The following is a 21524-nucleotide window of genomic DNA, read 5'->3' on the forward strand; positions in this document are numbered from 1 at the left end:
GCAGGTCAAGTGTGGAGAGATACTAGGCACTCACTTCATACGAAAGAGAAACCAGTGCTATAGGCCTTATAAATGACTCTCAAAGAACGGGTGAAATTGCATTTTTATTAAAGCAGTTTGTCAGGCTTCCTTTGAAAGACTTAACTTCTTCCTCCTAACTTGGTAATAAATAACCTCAGGTATTTAAATTAGCAATGTTTTAAGGCCATTTAAAACGTACTTTAGAGACAGATCAGATTTTAACTTAGGTAAATATTTGGAGACTTAAAATATGTTACATGGTGATTTTTCATTGTTCATTAATTTATTTTCCAAAGAGCTTTTAAAAACTAAATGGTTAGGCTTCTTGGCGGATATACTTCAGGTGAGACATGTAGGCATACTATGTCATGAAGCAAGGGGATGTTGTTAATATTGCATGAGGTTTAGTATTCTAGATCTTGTAATAGATAAGAACATCAGGTCCAGTTTAAAATGAGCATCTATCCCACAGCCATCCCAGGATAGAACACATCTTACCTGTGGCTTCCACCATTCCTTCTAGGATGACCACAATTTCCAGTTCCTCTTTGGGCAGCTGGGCTTTGGAGATCTCCCAGAAAGGACTCTGTTGATTAATTTCATGGCTAATGATCAGCGGTGACACCAGAAACAGACGGTCATCCCCCGTGTAATACCCTACGTTGATATCCGTCTGATTCAACGGGATGAACTCCCCCTCCGAGGTCTGTTTGGATTTGATCAACTTGGCTCTGATGGAAGCCTCCACAATGTGGGAATTCCTAAGGTCCCCTACCCGGAACATCAGGCACAGTTTCCCATCCCGCATGGAGATCACTGCATGGGTGGAAAAGACCAGGGTCTCTGCCCTCTTCTTGGGTTGAGAGATTTTTACAAACATGCATCCCACCATGAATGCATTGACAATGGACCCCAACACAGATTGGATTAAGAGGAGAATAATTCCCTCTGGGCATTTATCCGTGATGACCCGGTAGCCATAACCAATGGTGGTTTCTGTCTCTATTGAGAATAAAAAAGCAGAGACGAACCCGTTGAGGTTGGTAACACAAGGAGTCCAGGAGGGGTCCTCTATGTGGTCCATATCTCCCCGGATGTACGCGATCAACCACCAGATCATTCCAAAAAAGAGCCAGGTCACTGTGTAAACCATGACGAAAATCAACAGGTTGAATCTCCACTTCAGGTCGACTAAGGTGGTAAAGATATCGGTCAGGTAGCGATAGGTCTCCCTCACGTTGCCATGATGAACGTTGCATTTTCCATCTTTCCTCACGTATCTCTGGATTTTCCTTTTGGTCCGGTCTCGGCTGATGTGTCTTGGCAGGTCATCCCTGGCCTGCTTAGGCAACTTTGGCTGGTGAATGGCCACTGGGCTCTCGACATCCTGATCCATGGAGTCGCCCTCCAGGACGTTAGCTGGTGGTTTGGAGAAAAGAAAAGAAACACTGAATGAAAGGCTGGCTCTTTGAGGACAATGGAACGGCACACTTTGTATGGGCTGGTGAAACCAAATACCATTTGTGTAGCTATAAACAAAGTAGACAAAGCCATTTTTATTCCACACCATCTGGATAGGCCTCTAGTTGACTTGGACTTCTGTGCTCTTCGATCTAGTTTGTGTAAGTACTTCACCATCCTGCCCACCAGGATGGAGCTTATTGCTGCAAAATTGTGTCCCTGCCAGCAGGTTCTACTGAGTCAGCTCTTACAGAGGGATGCCTCCCAACTCTGTCTGAGATGCTATGGCATGGGAGAGACAGTAAGCTCAGAATGAAGGAGTCCTCTTTAGATTCAGTCTTAGCTCTACTACTTAGCAACTCTTAGTGGGCTCTTAGCCATGATATCTGTTATGGACTGTATTGTGTCCCTACCAAATCCATATAGGGCTTGAGCCCCAACCCCTAAGGTGACTGTATTTGGAGATAAGGCCTTTAAGGAGATAGTTAAAGGTTAAATGAGACTATAAGGTTTGGGCTCCAATCTAGTAGGACTGGTGTCCTTATGAGAAGGGGAAGACATACCAGCGGTGCACACAAACAGAGGAAAAGCCATATGAGACACAGGGAGAAGGTGGTCATCTGCAAGCCAAGGAGAGAGGACTCCCAGAAACTAACCCTGCCAACACCTTGATCTTGGATTCCCGCCTCCAGAACAACGAGAAAATAAATGTCCGTTGTTTAAACCACCCAGTCTGTGATATTCTATTATGGCAGCCTGAACTGACTTACAACACACTATCCAAATTCATAAGCGTCAGTTTCCTCATTTACAAAATGACCATGATACCCACCTCAGTGTTATAAGGTTAAACAAAACCATGTATGTGTTCTGTGCCTGCATGTAACAGACTTGCAATCAAATTCTTTTTATAATAAATTTTTCCCTTGTCACTTTCCTTATGTTTAGGGCAAGCATCTTGAACAAGCTCTTTGAACTGTTGGTCAAATTTCAGGGTTTAGAAAACATTGCTGGTTTTTGTTGGTAAGTATGCATGCATTGTACTTTAATGGTTGATTCAATGCCAAGGTTAAAAACAAAGGGTGGGGAAATGTTCTCTCTCTCTGTGCTTACAAATTTGATTTGGTTTCTGCCTCCTCTACCTTCAACATCTGTAATTTTAGCTTGTGGTTATTTTCTTTCTTTTAAAAAAGGTTTTTTTTTTTTTTTTTTTTTTTTTTTTTTTTTTTTTTTTTGAGACGGAGTCTTGCTCTGTAGCCCAGACTGGAGTGCAGTGGCCGGATCTCAGCTCACTGCAAGCTCCGCCTCTCAGGTTTACGCCATTCTCCTGCCTCAGCCTCCCGAGTAGCTGGGACTACAGGCGCCCGCCACCTCGCCTGGCTAGTTTTTTGTATTTTTAGTAGAGACGGGGTTTCACCGTGTTAGCCAGGATGGTCTCGATCTCCTGACCTCGTGATCCGCCCGTCTCGGCCTCCCAAAGTGCTGGGATTACAGGCTTGAGCCACCGCGCCCGGCCAAAAAGTTTTAAAATTACTATTTTAGAGATAGGGTCTCACTCTGTCACCCAGGCCGGAATGTAGTGGCACCATCATAGCTCACTGCAGTCTCGATCTCCTGGGTTCAAGTGATCCTCCCACCTCAGCCTCCTGAGTGGGCACAGGAGGCACAGGCTTATGCCACTATGCCTGGCCAATTATTTTTATTTTCATGGAGATGGGGGTCTCACTATATTGCTCAGGCTGGTCTTGAACTCCTGATCTCAAGTCATCCTTATGCCTTGGCCTCCCAAAACGCTGGAATTACAAGCATGAGGCACCATGTCTGGTTACGTTCTTTCTTATGGCTTTCATGATTAACACATTGGTTCACTCATTAGTTAATAATGCATTAGGAAAGCTCTCCTAAAACTTGAGTGCAGGGGAATTTTGGAACTGATTCTGCTGTTTAAAAGCATATAATCCACTTATGAAATTATTTATTTGGCTAGTAATACTAAAGTGTTCCGAAAGTTCGGTAAGAAATTTCTTCCTCCAGACTTAAATTCTGTGTCCTTTGACTCTGCCATGTGTTTCCTTTGTGGACATTGTTTTTATCTTGGTTAAAGGAGAAATGTCATCTGTCAACAAACCATCATTTATCTGAATGAGAACATAGCCAGAGATGGGATTTGAGTGCCACCAACCTAACTTATGAGTTAACTTTGCTCATGGATGATCAGTTGCCTTAAAAATCAGTCCCCTGGATCTGTTTTATGTTTCAGCCTCAGGAAGAGACAGCATCTGTTCTGCAGAGCCTACTCTCCAGTCTGACAGCTTTGACTTTCAGATGATTGCCCTCAATAATCCTTCATTGATAATAAGAAAAGTCCTTCATTTGTAAGAAAATTTGCTTTTTTCCCCTTCTTAGAATAGATACCAGGACAGATGGTGATGGGAGGCTGTTGAGGTTGGGAGGGCTGAAGGTGAGTTGGGTGTGTGGATGGAGGCAGAGGCCACGTCCTGCTCCCTGGAGATGGGGTGGGTGTATGGATGGAGGCAGAGGTCATGTCCTTCTCACTGGAGGTGGGTTGGAATGTGTGGAGGGAGGCAGAGGCCAGGTCCTGCTCACTGCCACTACCCCCTACATGGCAGGGTATTCTTGTCCTTGAATGATCAACTCCGAGCTCTCACTGCTAATTTTTTTGTGCTAATTTTTTTGAGTCTAAATATGACTTTATATTGAATGGTGTCTGGGCTCAAACTCTGCCTGGCTGGGGAGACCTCATCTGCAGAGCCCTGTGAAGGCTCCAGCAGGCCTGGTGTATATCCCACGTTGGCTGCTGGGAGGCTGCCCAACTGTGCAAAGCCACCCTAAGCTCTTGTCTTTCTGAGTCCTTAAGTGGAAGAGGGTTTGTCAAATTAGCTGATTCTCAAGTCTTCAGTGATACTTCATACTTTAAAACTGTTATGAAGGAAATTTATTCCTGCCTCCCTCCCCATCCCCAATTTGTAGGCTTTACCCTTTTTCTGACTAAACTGCAAATCCCCAGCTCCAGGCAATTGTCTTGACCCCTGGAAGAACCTGTCTTGAAAGGTTAATGAATGAGTAGTGATCAGTGCTCTGGAAAGTCTGGGGGGATATCTGTTGCTTCCCTAAAATCCAGTTTCTCACCAGGGCTGGACCACATTTCCCATCCTCTTTGCATTGAGGGTTGGCCATGGTGATTGAGTCTTGGCTCATCTGGACTTGAGTGTGTCTTCCTGGGCCATTGTCCTAAATAGCGGATGTGTCCCCTCCTTATGCCTTTGCCCCTTCTGTGGGGCACAATGAAGTCAAGAGGTGAAGGAGCCTGGGTCCCAAGTCATGGGTGGAGAGCTGCTATCTGTCTAGAAACAAGGAAAGCAATGAGTGTGTTTGACCCATTATGTATTTTGCATCTGTTTTCAAATTGAGCCTTATCTCTAATATTATGGGCAGAAATATAGGACACCTATAAGCAGAAGAGTGGTCAGGGGGAATGGTTGTGGGAAAGAGCAAAGACAGAGAAGAGGAAGCTGAAGATGAAGGTTTGGGTTTAGTGTTTGGGGTTAATTAAATGCTTGTGTTTGGTATTGGGGGAAAAATGTAATGCAATGCTATTTCATTGCCTTTAAAAACCAACAAAAATTAAACACTGCATGTTCTCACTCATAGATGGGAGTTGAACAATGAGAACACCTGGACACAGGGCAGGGAACATCACACACTGGGGCCTGTTGGGGGCCAGGGGGCTGGGGGAGGGATAGCATTAAGGGAAATACCTAATGGAAATGACGAGTTGATGGGTGCAGCAAACCAACATGGCACATGTATACCTATGTAACAAACCTGCACGTTGTGCACATGTACCCTAGATCTTAAAGTATAATAATAAAAAAATGCAATAACAATGGGAAACAAAAATTTAAAAACAAACAGAAAAAGCCAAACCTCCCTGGTAGTGTGTTTGGAAGGTGGCTCCAGTGGGTGCCTCATAGGTGAGGCTGTGGGTACAGGCCACGCGCATCCATGGGGAGATGGGGAGGGAAGGCTGGGCCTTGCATCATGGCAGCTGGTGGGATGAACAGGCACGGAGTTGAGAGAAACCAAAAAAGCCAAGGAAATGTGAGAGTTCTGGGAGACAAGAGCCTGAAGGAGGAGCACCAAGGGGCCAGGAAGGGCACAGTCAGAGAGGAGGAGAGGGTGTGGGGCATGGGGTGGACGAGAGTGAGAGGGGCCAGGGCCTCGGGGCTGTGTCCAGAGTCATCACAGGGAATGGGGCTAGGGAGAGAGGATGAGTCCAGGTCTGAGCAGGGAGTGGCGGCCCAGCACTCATGGGCACGCATGTGGATGTTGCAGGGTAAATATAGAAGGAAATGGTGATCACGTTTTGTAACATTTCTTTCTTTCTCGGAATCCCAGGTATGAATTTGAGTGGGGGATCTAAATCGCATCTCCAGGAGCATTTTGAGCTGCTCCGTAGGGCAAGTTGCAGCTGTGGTTGGGAAAGCAGACATTTCTCCCATGTTCCTGCACAGCTGATGACACAGGCAAGTTCTTACCACCAAAGATAATGTAGAGGGGGTACACCCTCTGCTAACCGTGAAATGCTGCACAAATGTGCAAAGGGACCCAAGGAATGGCGCTGGGAACTTTGACAATTTACTTGACTTTGAGAGTAGCTTTTCAGGATTTTGGCTCACAGTAAATGTGGGCCTGTGTGAAGGTCAGTTTTTCTCCTCCTCTCTTTTCTTTCTCTTTCTCTTTTAGAAAAATTATCAATTTACATGGAACTAGCTAAGGTACAAATAGCCTCATGTTGAAATTTAATCTGAAAGAATTAATAACAAATGACAGAGCCACAGCTGGCCGGAGCCTTGTCCTCTGAATCAGTGGGATTGTGTTGTTGCAATTCAGGTACAGCTCTTGTTGCAGGGAAGGCTGCCCTGGTGGCCCTGGTCTATAGGAGATGTTTCTTACATTTCAAATTATATATGAATTTTGCAGGTGAAACTTCCAGTATCCAAGAAAACATTCCAAAAGTACTTTGAGACTTTAATGTCATGGGGAAAACCTAGTTGAGAAAAACAGGATAGATCTCAAATGTACCTGGAAAGTCAAAGATTGGAAGGAAATACACCAGATGTGAATGTTAATAGGGCAATTTTGGGTGGCGGGTTTATGGGTACTTTTAATTTTCTTGTTAACATTTTTCAAATTTTCTAGAATAAATTTATATTACTTTTATAATTAAAAAAACAAATTGCCAAACAACACATCGAGACACTCTTTTGATATCTGATTTAAGAAAGGTATCTTTAAGTGTCTCCATGTGTTTGGCAATTTAGAGTGGTTGTCGACCAACCTCCCCAACAGCACTTGGCTTTTCCTGTTGAGTGGGGGGACTGAGAGACAGGACTAGCTGGATTTCTGAGGCCGACTAAGAATCCCTAAGCCTAGCTGGGAAGGTGACCACATCCACATTTAAACACGGGGCTTGCAACTTGGCTCACACCTGGCCAATCAGGTAGTAAAGAGAGCTCACTAAAATGTTAATTAGGCTAAAACGGGAGGTAAAGAAATACCCAATCATCTATTGCCTGAGAGCACAAGGGGAGGGACAATGATCAGGATATAAACCCAGGCATTCAAGCCGGCAATGGCTACCCTCTTTGGATCCCCTCCCTTTCTATGGGAGCTCTGTTTTCACTCTATTAAATCTTGAGACTGAAAAAAAAAAAAAAAAGAAATGTATCACACAAAGAGTTAAATAATGATAAAGCACTTGATCTAAACGTATCCCATCCCATGTAGCTGACAATTTAGAAACTGAGACATTTGCTTAACCTGAATCCAAGAAAATCATAACTAAACCCTATAGGGTCCTTGTTGGGGGTATGAATTAGAAGGAAAAGTGAGAATGTATGCAAGTTTGAGGCGACTTGAGGAGTGGGCCCTATAGGACAAGTTGAGTCAGCTATCCCTGTAACTGTCCAGGGGACTTTGAAGGAGGAGGGCATCCGGGAGGCCTGGGAGCTGGAGGGGCTGTCACAGCGAGCTAAGAAGAAAGGGACAGGTGTCATCTTTCTCTTGGGTTTAACCAAGTGTCAGTTGTTTGGGCAGTGCCCTTAGTGACACAGAAGTGTGGTTTCTTCATTAAAAATCACCCCCAACTCACAGAAGGGAGAAAACATTTTCTAGTCATACATCTGATAAGGGATTAGGATCCAGAATATATAAAGAACTCTTACACCTTAACAAAAAAATAACCCGTTCAGAAACGGGCAAAGGACTTGAATAGACATCTCTCCAAAGAAGATATCCAAATGGCCAATAAGCAAATGGAAAGATATTCTTCATCACTAGTCATTAGAAAAATGCAAATCAAAGCCATAATGAGATACCACTTCACATCTATTAGATAGTTATTATTTTAAAAAAAGAAAATAGCAAGTGTTGGCGGAATGTAGAGAAATTGGAATGCTGGTATATCACTGGTGGGAGTGTAAAATGGTACAGCTGCTATGAAAAACAGTATGTTAGTCCCTCAAAAAGTTAAACATAGAACTACCATGTAATCCAGCAATTGCACTTCTAGGAAACCCAAAGGGATTAAAAGCAGGGACTCAAACAGATACTTGCATACCAGTGTTCATACTAGCATTATCCATAGCAGTGAAATGGTGAATACAACTGTTACATCAAGAAATGAATGGCTAAACAAAATGTGGTATGTACATACAATGGACTATTACTCAGCCTTAAAAAGGAAGGAGATTCTGATGTATGCTACAACACGGGTGAACCTTGAAGACATTATTTAAATGAAATAAACCAGACACAAAATGACAAATACATATCCACTTATACAACAAACTTAGAACAGACAAATTCATACAGACAGAAAGTAGAATAGAGGCAACCAGGAGCTGGGGGAAGGGGGAAATGGACAGTTATTTCTTTGGGATGCTAAACAAAACTTCTGGAAATAATGATGATGGTTGTGCAACATTGGGAATGCACTTAATGCCATTAAATTGGACACCTAAAAACAGTTAAAATGGTAACTTTTATATTATGTATATTTTACCATAATTTAAAAAATGACCGACTCAAATAGTTTTTGTGATATTGACAGTCCCTAGATGACCCATCAGATATGGCTCACTTTTCTTTCTTTTTTCTCTCTCCTCATCCCCTGAATTGAAATAATGTTGCAACTTTGTTCTAGCACTCTTTAGTAGAAATGTAAGACCTCTTGCCATGTGAAATCTATTACTAATCACCAAAAGGGCCTCATTTGAAACAGATTTCCTCTGGTTGGAAGTAAGCCACAAGTTAAAACAATGTGAAAACAGAGATCAGAGAAAGGGGCACTGGGGAGGCTGTCAGCAATATTACATTTAAATTTATCTTGGGTGTAGAGCAGGATGGGTTTGCCCAAAGTAATGGTGAGTATGTGCTTGCTTCCTGATGGACTAAGACTGGAATAGTGGGGACATCTGAAAAGCAAGCACAGGAAGTCCCAGCCAGAGCAATCAGGCAAGGGAAAGAAAAGACATCCAGATAGGAAAAGAAGAAGTCAAATGATCTCTCTTTGCTGATAATATGATTCTATACCCAAAAAATGCTAATGACTCTGCCATAAGGCTCCTGGAACTGACAAACTTCAGTAGAGTTTCAGAATGCAAAAATCAATGTACAAAAATCAGTGTCACTTCTATACACTAGTAACGTTCAAGCTGAGAGTTGAATCAAGAATAAAATCCCACTTATAGTAGCCACACAAAAATAAAACACCTAGGAATATATCTAACCAAGGAGCTGAATGATCTCTACAAGAACTACAAAACACTGCTGAAAGAAATCAGAGATGACACAAATGGAAAAACATCCCATGCTCATGGACTGGAAGAATCAGTATCATCAAAATGGCCATATTGCCCAAAGCAATCTACAGATTCAATGCTATTCCTATGAAACTACAAATGTCATTTTTCACAGATGTATAAAAACTATTCTAAAATTCATATGGAACCAAAAAAGAACCTAAATAGCTAAAGCAATCCTAGGCAAAAAGTACAAAGCCAGAAGCATCATATTACCTGACTTCAGACTATGCTATAAGGCTACAGTAACCAAAACAGCATGGTACTGGTACAAAAACAGACACATAGACCAATTGAACAGAACAGAAAACTCAGCAATAAAGCCACATACCTATAGCCATCTGGTCTTTGACAAAGTCGACAAAAATAAGCAGTGGGGAAAGGACTTTCTATTTAATCATAGTACTGGGATAGCTGGCTAGCCATGTGCAGAAGAATGAAATTGGATCCCTACCTTTCACCATATATAAAAATTAATATAGATTAAAGGTTTAAATATAAGACCTCAAACTATAAGAATCCTAGAAGGAAACCTAGGAAACACCATTCTGGACATCAGTCTTGGGAAAGAATTTATGACTGTCCCGCGAGAACAATTGCAACAAATCGAAAGTTGATACGCAGGCCGTAATTAAACTAAAGAGCCTCTGTACAGCAAAATAAACTATCAACAGAGTAAACAGACCAACCAGGGTAATGGGAGGTAATATTTGCAAACTGCATCTGACTAAGGTATAATATCCAAAATCTAAAAGGAACTTTATTTAACAAGCAAAAAACAAATAACTCCATTAAAAAGTGGGCAACAGACATAAACAGATTTCTCAAAAGAAGACATACAAGCGGCCAACGAACGTACAAAAAATGTTCAACATCTCTGATCATCAGAGAAATGCAAATGAAAGCCGCAGTGAGATACCATTTCATACCAGTCAAAATGGCTATTATTAAAAAGTCAAAAAACAACAGCTGCTCATGAGGCTGTGGAGAAAAGGGAAACTTAAATACTGTTGGTGGAAATATAAATTAGCCACTGTGGAAAGCAGTTTGGAGATTTCTCAAAGAACTCAGAGCTCCCATTCAACCTAGCAATCCTATTACTGAGTATATTCCCAAAGGAAAAGAAATTCTTCTACTAAGAAGATATATGCATTGGTACGTTCATCACAGCATTATTCACAAATAGTAAAGATATGGAATCAACCTAGGTGCCCATCGTTGGTGGACTGGATAAAGAAAATGTGGTACGATACACCATGGAATACTACACAGCCATGAAAAGAATGAAATCACATCCTTTGCAGCAACGTGGATGTAGGTGGAGCTCATTCTCCCAAATGAATTAATGCAGGAACAAAAAATGAAATACTATATGTTCTCACTTATGAGTGGGAGCTAAATACTGAGGACTCACGAATGTAAAGACAGCATTGGTAGACACTGGGGACTACCAGAGGGGAGAGGGAGGGACGGGCACAAGGGTTGAAAAACTATTGGTACTCTGTTCACTAAATGCATGACAGACTGTCATAATCCAAACCTCAGCATCGAGTGATATGCCCATGTAACAATCCTGCATATGTACTCCTCGATTCTAAAATAAACATTGAATGACAGAAAACAAAGAAAAGCAAGAACAGCATGTGTACAAGTCTTTAAAGGCATGAAACAGCTTTGGCTGGGAGTGGCCCAGATTCTGCACTGCTGGTATGCGGTGTGCATGGAGGAAAGGAAGGGGAATGAGAAAAGAGAGGTGGGTGAAGCCCAGGCCGGGCCCTGAAGTCCTCTGTGCAAGACTAAGGAGATTGGTTTTAAACTGAGGAGTGATGGGATTGAGTATAATGAGCGTTTTAGAAAGATCTCTGAAGACATCCAGGTGAGCTCTCCTGTAGGCAACCAGGTGTGTGGGGCCAGAGCTGTGGGCGACCTGGACCTGGAGCAGATGCAGAGGAAGCATTTCTCAAGGGTATTATTCACTGCAGCCTGTGGGACAACTGATTGCCCTCCTGGAACAAAAATGATGAGTTTCATCCTTATTCCTTTTATTAGAATAAATTCTAAAGAGATTAAGGATTTAAAGGCAAAAAATAAAACTACAGAAGTATAAGATGTCTTTAAAAAAATAATTCTAAGATTTGGGTAGGCCTTTTTTTTTTAAACCATGATAGAAATCCAGAAACTATTTTAAAAGAATATTTTGGGCAATGTAAAAATTGTAAATGTCTATTAAAAAAACAGGAAAAATATTTACAACACAACACATATATATTCCCAGTTTACAAAAGCAATAAATACCCCAACAGAAAAAAATGGTCAAAGGAAATAAATGAGGAGTTTCTGAGAGAGGGAATATGTATCACAAGGTCAGGAGTTCCAGACCAACCTGGCCAACATGGTGAAACCATGAGTACTGGGAGGTAGTGCATGAGATTTTACATGTAAGCCTGGCTGGTGCGGTGGCTCACAACTGTGATCCCAGCACTTTGGAAAGACAAGGGGGATGGATCACCTGAGGTCAGGAGTTCAACACCAGCCTGGCCAACAAGGTGAAACTCCGTGTCTACTAAAAATACAAAAATTAGCCAGGCATGGTGGCAGGCACCTGTAGTCCCAGCTACTTGGGAGGCTGAGGCAGGAGAATCGCTTGAACCTGGGAGGCAGAGGTTGTAGTGAGCCAAGATCACGCCACTGAACTCCAGCCTGGGCAATAGAGTGAGACTCTGTCTCAAAAAAAAAAAAAAAAAAAAAAGCCAGAAAACATATAAAAAGACTGTCCATCCATGGCAAAGGAAAGCAATACAAATAATATAAATTTTGTTACCCTAAGATTGGCAAAGTTTTAAATAAATGACAAATGAGTATGTGAAAGGTGTGTGTTGGGAGAGGAAGTATAATTTCATACTTGTACGTATTATGTGTAATAGCACAGTCTTTCCGGAAGGTAGGGTAAGAGTAGGTATCACAATTTAGAAATGAACATTTCTGTTCATGGACTGACAATTCAGGGTCATTTATTCTGAGGAATTAACATCACAAACATTCACAAAATGTATTCAGGGATGTAGTACAGCCTCTTTTATAATAGTGAAAAATCAGAAACTACCCAAATGTCTATCACCAGAACATTGGTTAAACATACTGCTGCAGATGCAGATATAATCAACAGAATGCCATGCAGTCATTAAAAATTATTTTTCAACATTTTGGGATCTTCAACTCTTTGTAAAGATTATATCTTTTCAGTGAAGCTTACATTTATTTATTTGTGTTTTTTTGAGATGGAGTTTCACTCTTGTCACCCAGGCTGGAGTGCAATGGCATGATCTTAGCTCACTGCAACCTCTGCCTCCCGGGTTCAAGCGATTCTCCTGCCTCAGCCTCCCAAGTAGCTGGGACTACAGGTACCCGCCACCATGCCTGGCTAATTTTTATATTTTTGGTAGAGAGGGGGTTTCACCATGTTGGCCAGGCTGGCGTTGAACTCCTGACCTCAGGTGATCCATCCCCCTTGTACTCCCAAAGTGCTGGGATCACAGGTGTGAGCCACCGCGCTGGCCAGGCTTACATGTAAAATCTCATGCACTACCTCCCAGTACTCATGGTCATCCTTCCTTGTTTTACTGTTTTCATTTTCTGTTGTGTTTTTCATCTTCCAATATGGTATTCATTGTGTCCATTTTTAATTGTCTGTTGGCTCTTATCAGAAGGTATGTTCCAGGAGTGTAGGGATCTATTTCTGTTTTATTCACTGATAGAGCTCAGGCCCTGGAAAAAGCACCTGGTACATGAAGTAGGGCCACAGCACCTATTTATTGAATGAGTGGGTGTATGTTTACTGACCTGGCAAATTGTCCGTGCCACAGCATTAAGAGAAGAAACAGCATAAGAAACATATGGTCTACTTTGCAAATATTGCCATCTTACAGTAATGTGTGCATGTTTGTGAATGTGTGTGTGTAAAGAATGAATGTTCTCCAAAGTATAAACTTTGGTTAATCTGAGTTGTAAGTTTCTGTGGGTGTCTTTGCTTTCTCTCTCAATTTTTCTATTTTAAAATTTCCCCTAATAGGCTTCTATCATCTAAAGAATCAGTAGGAAACAGAAATCTATTTCTATTTTGAATAACCAAAACAAGCCGTTGCACAGAGCTGCTGGGAGCTGTCCTTTGGACTTGGCAATAGGGATTCGCTAGTGTTGTGGATCGAAGGGTTCCCCTCCAAAGTTCATATCTACCCCAAACCTCAGAAAGTGACCTTATATGGAAATAGGGCCTTTGCAGATATACATAAGGTAGGGGTCAAGATATGATCATATTGAATTAAGGTGGGACCTAAGTCCAATTAGATGTCCTCATAAGAGACAGAGCAGGATTCACAGAGACACAGAGAAGAAGCCAGGTGAAGACAGAGGCAGAGCCTGAAGAGATGTGGTCTCAAGTCAAGGAACACCTGGAGCCAACAAAAGCTGGAAGAGGCTAGGACAGATTCCCCCTTTGAGCTTTTGGAGGGAGGATGGCCTGCTGACACCCCAACTTTGCACTCTGACCTCTAGAATGTTGAGAGGATAAGTCTCGCTTGTTTTAAGCTGCCCAGTTCGTGGTATTTGTTATGGCAGCCCCAGGAAACTAATACCAGGGGTGACTGTGGTGATAGTGGTGTTGGTGGAGTGGTGGGGTCTAAGGCAGAGTGCAGTGGGTTAAGGAGTGACTCCCCTGTGAGGGAGTGAAGGATGGTGAGCATAGATGAAGTATTTAAAGGCAGAGAGAGCTGGAGGGGAGCTGGATGGAGTGAGGACTCATGTGTGTGTGTGTGTGCATGGATGTGTGTGTGTGCATGTGTGCACATGTGTCATGGGTGTGTATGTGAACTGGGGGGAGTTTTGAATACTTTTACATGTTGAGAAGGAGACAAAGGGGTTTAGGCTGATACAAGGAAGAGGGATAGCTAGTGGAGTCAGGTGTTTGATGGAATAGAAGTGAAGACAAAACACTGCTGAGACCTCTGGTAGGAGGGTAGGCTCAAATGGAAAAAGTGACAAACTTCATCCCAGAGAGGTGGGGGAAGATATGGGAGGAAGGGAGAAAGATAGGGGAGAAATAGGACCTTGGAGACAGTTCTCTTAGGGTTTGTGTCACAAAGAAGCCTCAAACTGGCTCATTTTTGAGTGTGAATTTCAAGAATGCTCTATTTCAGCTGATTCATTGAATTGAATCTGCATCTAGCAACAACAACAACAACAACAAACTGAACTCAGCATAATCACAGATCAAGCAAAGCTTTCTGCATCTTGACCACTCACGAAAGGCATACATAAATGGCTATTTGTATACCCATGTTCATAGCAGCGTTATTCACAGTGGCCAAAAGGTGGTAGCAATTCAAGTTTCCATCAACAGACACATGGATAAACAAAATGTGTTCTATCCACACAGTGGAGTATTATTCAGCCTCGAAAAGGAAGAAAATTCTAACACATGCTGCAACATGGGTGAAGCTTGAGGACATTATGCTCAGTGAAATAAGCCAGACACAAAAGGACAAGTACTATATGATTTCACTTCTGTGAGGTTCCTAGAATAGCCAAATTCATCGAGACAAAGCAGGATGGTGATTGCCAGGGGCTGGAGTAGGGGGAATGGGGAGTGAATGTGTAATGGGGACACTTTCTGGTTTGGGAAGATGAAGAATTCTGGAAGTGGATGGTATTTCCATTTACCTTGAATGCATCATTGAAGCGTGTGCTAAAGCATCATTAAAATGATACATTTTATGTTAGGGATATTTTACCACAATGAAAAGGAGATTGTGCTTAAACACGAAAAGCATAAATATATTTAAAATGAGAGATCAACTTGTGACTGCATTCTTATCTTATTGCAGGAAGAGTTTACAAAGAGCTACAATGCTATAGCTCCAGACTGAGGAATGGTGGGACTTTGCCATCATATTGATTCCTCCAGTCCCAGATTTATAACCAGTTAGTGATGCCTCTGGGTATGTGTGTGTGTGTATATATAAATGTTTGAACTGCAAAGCAGATGTAGAGAAGAGCGTATGCAGAGAGATGCTTCCATTTTACAACCTAGACACATGCGAAAGATAATTCAGAGCTGTAGTTACAAGTGGCGCCAGAAGTTCAAAATCAATAGTTTCCTTTTGGTCCCTTGCCCTGATGCTTATCCTTTGGCATAAGTCCTTATCTGAAGTCTTACCCGCCAGTGACTGGTGATAACACTTGTCATTTGTGTCTGTGGTGTCATGTGAAGGTGAGCTGGTTTTGATTCGCTGTGTCCCTTGAGCTGTTGTGACTAGGGGAGACTAATCAGAATTCCAGACAGATCAGAAAGTTTGAAGTCATAGGTGTATGTGGTAGAACAGATCCTACATCCCACGAGGACCTGGTGACAGCTTCTAAAGGGCGAAGGGTCCTGTTAGCATTTTAGCCTGGGGACCCCACAATGTGAATTTAAATTTAGAATGTCTAGTACCCACTGCAAGGTCAAAGCACTGATGCTGGCTGCTCATGGCATATGGCTGGGTAAAATGTGCAATTTCATTGGTTAAAGGAGATAAATGCCAGGTCTCTCTGGGCTAGATAAAGGAGACAGATATTCAATACCCTGATTCTTCTTCTCTTTTGGCGGGGACAGGGTCTCACTCCGTCACCCAGGCTGGAGTGCAGTGCTGCGATCACAGCTCACTGTAGCCTCAACCTCTGGGCCCAAGCAATCCTCCCACCTCAGCCCCCTAAGTAGCTGGGACTATAAGCACGGACCCCCATGCCCAGCTAAGTTTTGTACTTTTTGTAGAGACAGGATCTTGCCATGATGCCCAGGCTGGTCGTGAACTCCTGAGCTCAAGCAATTCACCCACCTCCACCTCCCAAAGTGTTGGCATTACAGGCGTGGGCCACCGTGCCCAGCCCCTGATTCTTCTTTAAAGCGATTTCAAGAATCAGGACCGTCGACAGAACCATTAAGAACCTGCCATGACCATCATGTACAGCGATACAGGTTGTCCACTAACAAAGATGCCCAGATGAGGGGAGAAAGAGGGTGGAAACCTGGTCAATGCTTTCCCTGCCAAGACACATGCCCTTTCACAGGCCTGAGTCCACCCAGAGGAAAGGGCACCTGTGGTAATTTGCACAAAGGCACTGTATGGGCTAGCAGCAGTCCTGCAACCTCAGATGTCATTTACTTCATCCTCCTTTTTTTTTGGGTGAACACATGAAGAAAGTGAGGCCCAGGGAAGCCAACAGATTTGCCAGGAGACAGAGCTGAAGTGAGCTCCCAGACCTTGGGATCCTAGGCTGTCCTTTCCTCCTTCTGTGTTCTCTGAAGCAGTGGCTGCTTCAGGCTATTCTCTTGCCCAGGGACTGTGGAGTTGGTGGTTTCCTTCTGAGAGCAAGAAGAAATCTATTGCTCCTGATTCTTCCAGCGTGGAGCCTGCCAGTCCTGGGGAATCCCAGCTCTGCTGCCCACAAGCCCAGGCACCTGCAGCCTTAAGTCTTCATATGCAAAATAGGGTGAAATGTCCACCTTGCTGGGTTGCTGGGAGAATGAAATGACATAATGCACATTGGGAGCCTGGTGACAAGGTGCTTGGCTATAGTGCCTGGTGGGCCTGGGTTGGAATCCTGTTCTCCCAACTACAGTCTGCATGTATTTGTTCAGGCCACTTCTGCCTCAGAGTCTGTTTCCTCAACTGCATAATGAAAATAATAAGACCTACCTTGAAGAGTTCGAGTGAGAAAGAAAAAAATCCTGCAAGGATGGCACCTGGTCCACAGCAGCCATTGAACAAATGACAGCTATGACATTTATATATCAAATGACAATTATGATAGTGTCTGGGTCGAAGAAGGTACACAATTTGTAACTACAATAATCACTATTTTTATAAGCTCAACATTGTCCTGGAAACTGTGGGAAATCCAGAAATAATCTAAGAAACAGATGGGCAGACCCATCTGGAAGCTAAGAGCTTGCTTGGTGACACAAAACCTGCATAGTGCCCCATATCACTATGCAGTTGCATTCCACACTGTGGACCAGAGATCAAGAATGTTCTAGTGCATCAGAGACAGAGGCCAACGGTGGCTGGACTAATTGGCAAAGGCATCACAAAGGAGGTGGGAAATTATTGTGGCTCTCAAGTGTGAAAGGGTGAAAGCCAACCCTTTCGCCAAGTACTGGGCGGGGCACAACAGCCCACACGGGGAGTACTGACCTATCTTACAGATGAGGCAGTGGAGGTGCATAGGGTTCAGTCACTTGCTGCAGCTTACATGTCTAATATACAATGGAGATAAGAGATTGAACCCTCCTTCAAGTTGGTCCCATTTTGAAGCTTGTCTTCTTTCCTTTCTGCCATTGCAGATAGACGAGAGAAGTGTGTGTGTGTGTGTGTGTGTGTGTGTGTGTGTGTGCCTGCAGGGGTGTACAAGGTGAGAAAAAGTGGCAACAAGAAGAATCGTGCCTCACTCCTGTGTTAATGGAGTAAATTACCCCAGTGGAGCAGAAGAAGTGGAAATAATGGAGTGAAAGATTTAAGGGGGTTGTGCTTGGGATATGGGTCAACACTAGAGAGAGGACGCTGGGGATGGAGGAGAAGGGATAAGGCTAATAGGGAAAAAAAGACTTTCTAAGATTTGATGGCAGATTAAGATCTGGTAAGTGGGAAGATCCTGGTGTCTTACAAAATCATAAGTTGGGAAGGGGAACTGTCAGCTAGGGAATAGGATGAACATTTATTGAACACCTACTATGTGCCAGCATTGAGCTTTGTAGCTTCACATCTGTTTTCAGCTTTATTCTCTCCCCTTAATAAATCTGTGTGGTAGACAGCATCATTGATTTCAGAGAGGCTGGCTACCTTGCCCAAGGTTACGTAGCTGGAATTGGGTTTGGTCTCGGCTGGTTGCTCTAAGTCTAGGGCACTTTTTGTTAACCAAACAGCACAGAAGCATGAAATACCCAAGGGTGCTGAGCAGATGGACGGGCTGTCTCAGAGGATAAAAGTGTAGAGCAACAATCAAGAATCGAGACCACCAGATACTCTAGGAAGCATCCACAGATAGTGCTCAGCAGGAACAGAGGGTGCAGGCAGTGAGAGGGAGGAGAAGTTAGTGGGAATGAGGGGGCTCTGCTCATAGAAAGAGTCCAGGATGGGGAGGCCAAGATGGTGCATTCAGCAGAGGAGAGACCCTTCTGAGCAAGGAAGGAAACTCCCGGAGAGTCTGAATAGGGTGGTCAGGATGGAAATTGGACTGCAGGGGCAGAGGGTGATGATGGCTGAAGCTTCAAGACACACTCGTCTGTAGGTGAGGAAGGGAGATGGCAGAATGGCTGGGGAAAACAAGCATGACACCTAGTTTTCTAAATGAGGGAGGGGAAGCAACCAGTAGAAATGAAGCAATGGGACATTCTGGAGGGAAAGCAAGAACAAGGTCTCCCAGGGATTGGGAAGAAACAGAATGAAGGTCAAAGCATTGCCCTCAGAGAGAAGATGGGCCCCTCCCTGTCTGAGAGGACACAATGCCAGGCACAGCAGGGTGTGTGGGGCTGGCCAGACGGGTCCCCCCTGCTCAGAATGTGACAGTTGTTCCAGTCCTTCCAATGGACTGTGGTCATCTATCCTGGAGTGTCCATAAATTAGATGAGACTTTTCAGTCTTGAGGGGCAGAGAGAAGCAAGAAAGTGATTGCTTGGTTCACAAGACACCCTCTCTTAGATTCTAGAATTGTGGAAAGCCAAATCTTCTGAAAAGGTTGTGGTGAGCTTTAGAGTGAGGAATGGGGAAGCTATTTCAGAACTAGTCTCTGTAGGACTGATGGGCAGGACGTTTCCTCGTCAATTTTCTGGGGCAAGACCGATTTGGATTTGCTTTGATTCCACCACGTCATGGGTTCTCACGACAGAGGAAAGAATAGTCAATCCAAACCCTCACATTAGCCGGAGTTCCAATTTTAGACAGATGTTCCAACCCACTTCCCACAAACCCGTTTCTGTTAAGAATTCTAGCAAGTGGAAAATTGAATTTCATTTTCTCTGCTGTCCCTCTCCTGGGGATGATAAAAACTGGGTTTTGAAGGAGAAAAAAGGGACCCAGGTAATTCATCCAGAGCAGTGACCACATAATTGAGGGTTAAGAACAAACTGATCCCCACAACTCAACACCTGTTGGGTAGCTCCACCTGGTACCAGCAAGAAAAGGGGGGGCTGGCAAGCAAGCGTTCAAGGGTATTTTCCCTGCTCTAACAAGGTATGTTTAATTTTACAAGAAAACTGTTATTTCCCTGCATCATTTTCCCTCTTGACTTCACCTTTAATGCACACTCTATAGGTGTCCTGTTGTTTAACTTTGCGCTTGCAGTTAAGTGTTAGCATTTTGAACAAATTAATGCTGACTTCCTCTTTTCCTATAAAGGCTGCACCCTCTGGATGTATTTCAGCGATTATACTAATTCCTGCATCAATAAAACAGAATTACTTTTACTTAAATGTGGCTTAAATTCCTGGCGATACTTGATTGGAATGCAAAAGGCCTATGTTTTGCACTTCATTGCATCTGTGTTGTTCAGGAGAAATCTGCTGTTGGTATTTCGGGGTCTTTTGAAGAGGAGTCTGCTCTCTGTAATCATTGCCATGTTTTATTTGAGCTCTCAGAGACGGGCATTTCCTTTGCCTGGGTTTTGTGGAGGAGAAATGCACTAACTAGATTGGCAGTTTCAAAGACTCAAGTCCTCAGATAATCACTTGGTACCTGTGGCCAAACATCTCTGCATTTCAGCATCTTTTGTCTAGGGACTATTGTTCAACAGCTTATGCTACCAGCTTCTACCCTGAAAAATATTCACTTTTTAAGGATTTTTTAGGATAATTTTTTTTTTTTAGGATACAATTTTTTAGGATAAGAAATTTCTTTTAAAAGAAAGCTTGATGTGTCTTTGAATGGTCTCTATGCATTGAATAAATTGCATGTCCTATTTCTAGAAAGCAAATGAAATAATTTTAGTCAAAAGGTTTCACAAGGTTTTAGCAGGTTTCGGTTGATGGGAGCGCAACGTCTCCCTTTATGGTCACATACACGATTGTGTTTTGTGAGTGTTGCATTTCCCCAGGTTTCAGAGAAGAAAATGATTCTTTTCCTCCATGGGTCAAACATGTAGGTGTAGTTCTTCTCTCAGCGTCTGCCTTCATTTCTCGGATAACTTGCTTTCCTGTGACCCAGGCACATGCATTCCCTTCAAAATGGCCCAGGATTGAAGCAGGCCACCCGTTTCCATTTAGCCCTAACTGAATGAGACGATATTCAGTCCCACCGGCTTCATTATCAGCAGGTCTCTTGCATTTTAAGTGTTTTTCTCAATTTGTTTGAGTCATCCTCTTGTGTACCCTGAGGCTTTGAGGTACCAGAAGACAGAGGTCGAAATCTTTAGGGTAGATGTGGCCTCCTGGCTTTCTATTGTGTCAGGTTCAAGGAATATCATTTTTCTTCTCAAAATGACTTCACTAGTGGGGAGATACCAGCTGGTTTTTTTTCCTGGTAGGGGTGGCTTGAAGATGCTCCCACTGGGGAGGAGTTGAGGGGCTTGTGGCTTTGTGCATGGATATCTGCTCTTCCAGTCTGTGCGAAGTGGAGATTGTGCAGACCCTAAAAGGTTCTAACGGAGGAGAGCCCAGTCTAGGGGTTCTATAAAGGAGAGAGGAGTTCTTGGACACAACAGGCCCCCTCCAATCCCAGGAAGCCTCTATAAATTGATCTGTCTTAACAAAAAGAAAAGCCTCAATTTGTAGCATTTGTCAACGTTTGTGGTGTACAAGTTCCCACCATGGCTGACTGCAAACTATCACCTGTTGACCAGCTCACAAAATTCTCACTATTTAACTATCAGCTGTCATGAGCGGACCTGAGCTCACTGCAGCACCCCCACTGAAACAAGTCCTACATCCTTGCAGCGGGGGTGAAGGGATCCTATTTTGCTGGGAGGTGGTGGGAAGGAGGGGGTGACGTGGAAGGGAAATAAAGGGATGACAGGTTTGGGAAATGTTGCCCACTCTGTCTCCCTCTTGGAGAGTTCTAGAACAAGCGGCCTATTAAGGGCTCTGAGAAATCCTATGATATATATAATTGCTTAAATGTGCTTTCCCAA

The 21524-nt window shown here is 43.3% G+C and overlaps 1 protein-coding gene across 2 annotated transcripts in view; it reads right to left on the reverse strand.

Moving 5' to 3' along the window:
* Positions 1-21524, reverse strand: part of KCNJ6 (potassium inwardly rectifying channel subfamily J member 6) — a 314146-nt gene that overhangs the window by 106446 nt on the left and 186176 nt on the right. For both annotated transcript variants that reach the window (XM_007967938.3, XM_073010592.1), the window contains exon 3: positions 520-1440. In XM_007967938.3, the coding sequence (XP_007966129.1) occupies positions 520-1440 (921 nt within the window). The remainder of the gene's footprint in view (positions 1-519; positions 1441-21524) is intronic.

Source organism: Chlorocebus sabaeus, chromosome 2 (genome assembly GCF_047675955.1).
Source record: "Chlorocebus sabaeus isolate Y175 chromosome 2, mChlSab1.0.hap1, whole genome shotgun sequence".
Lineage (NCBI taxonomy): Eukaryota > Metazoa > Chordata > Mammalia > Primates > Cercopithecidae > Chlorocebus > Chlorocebus sabaeus.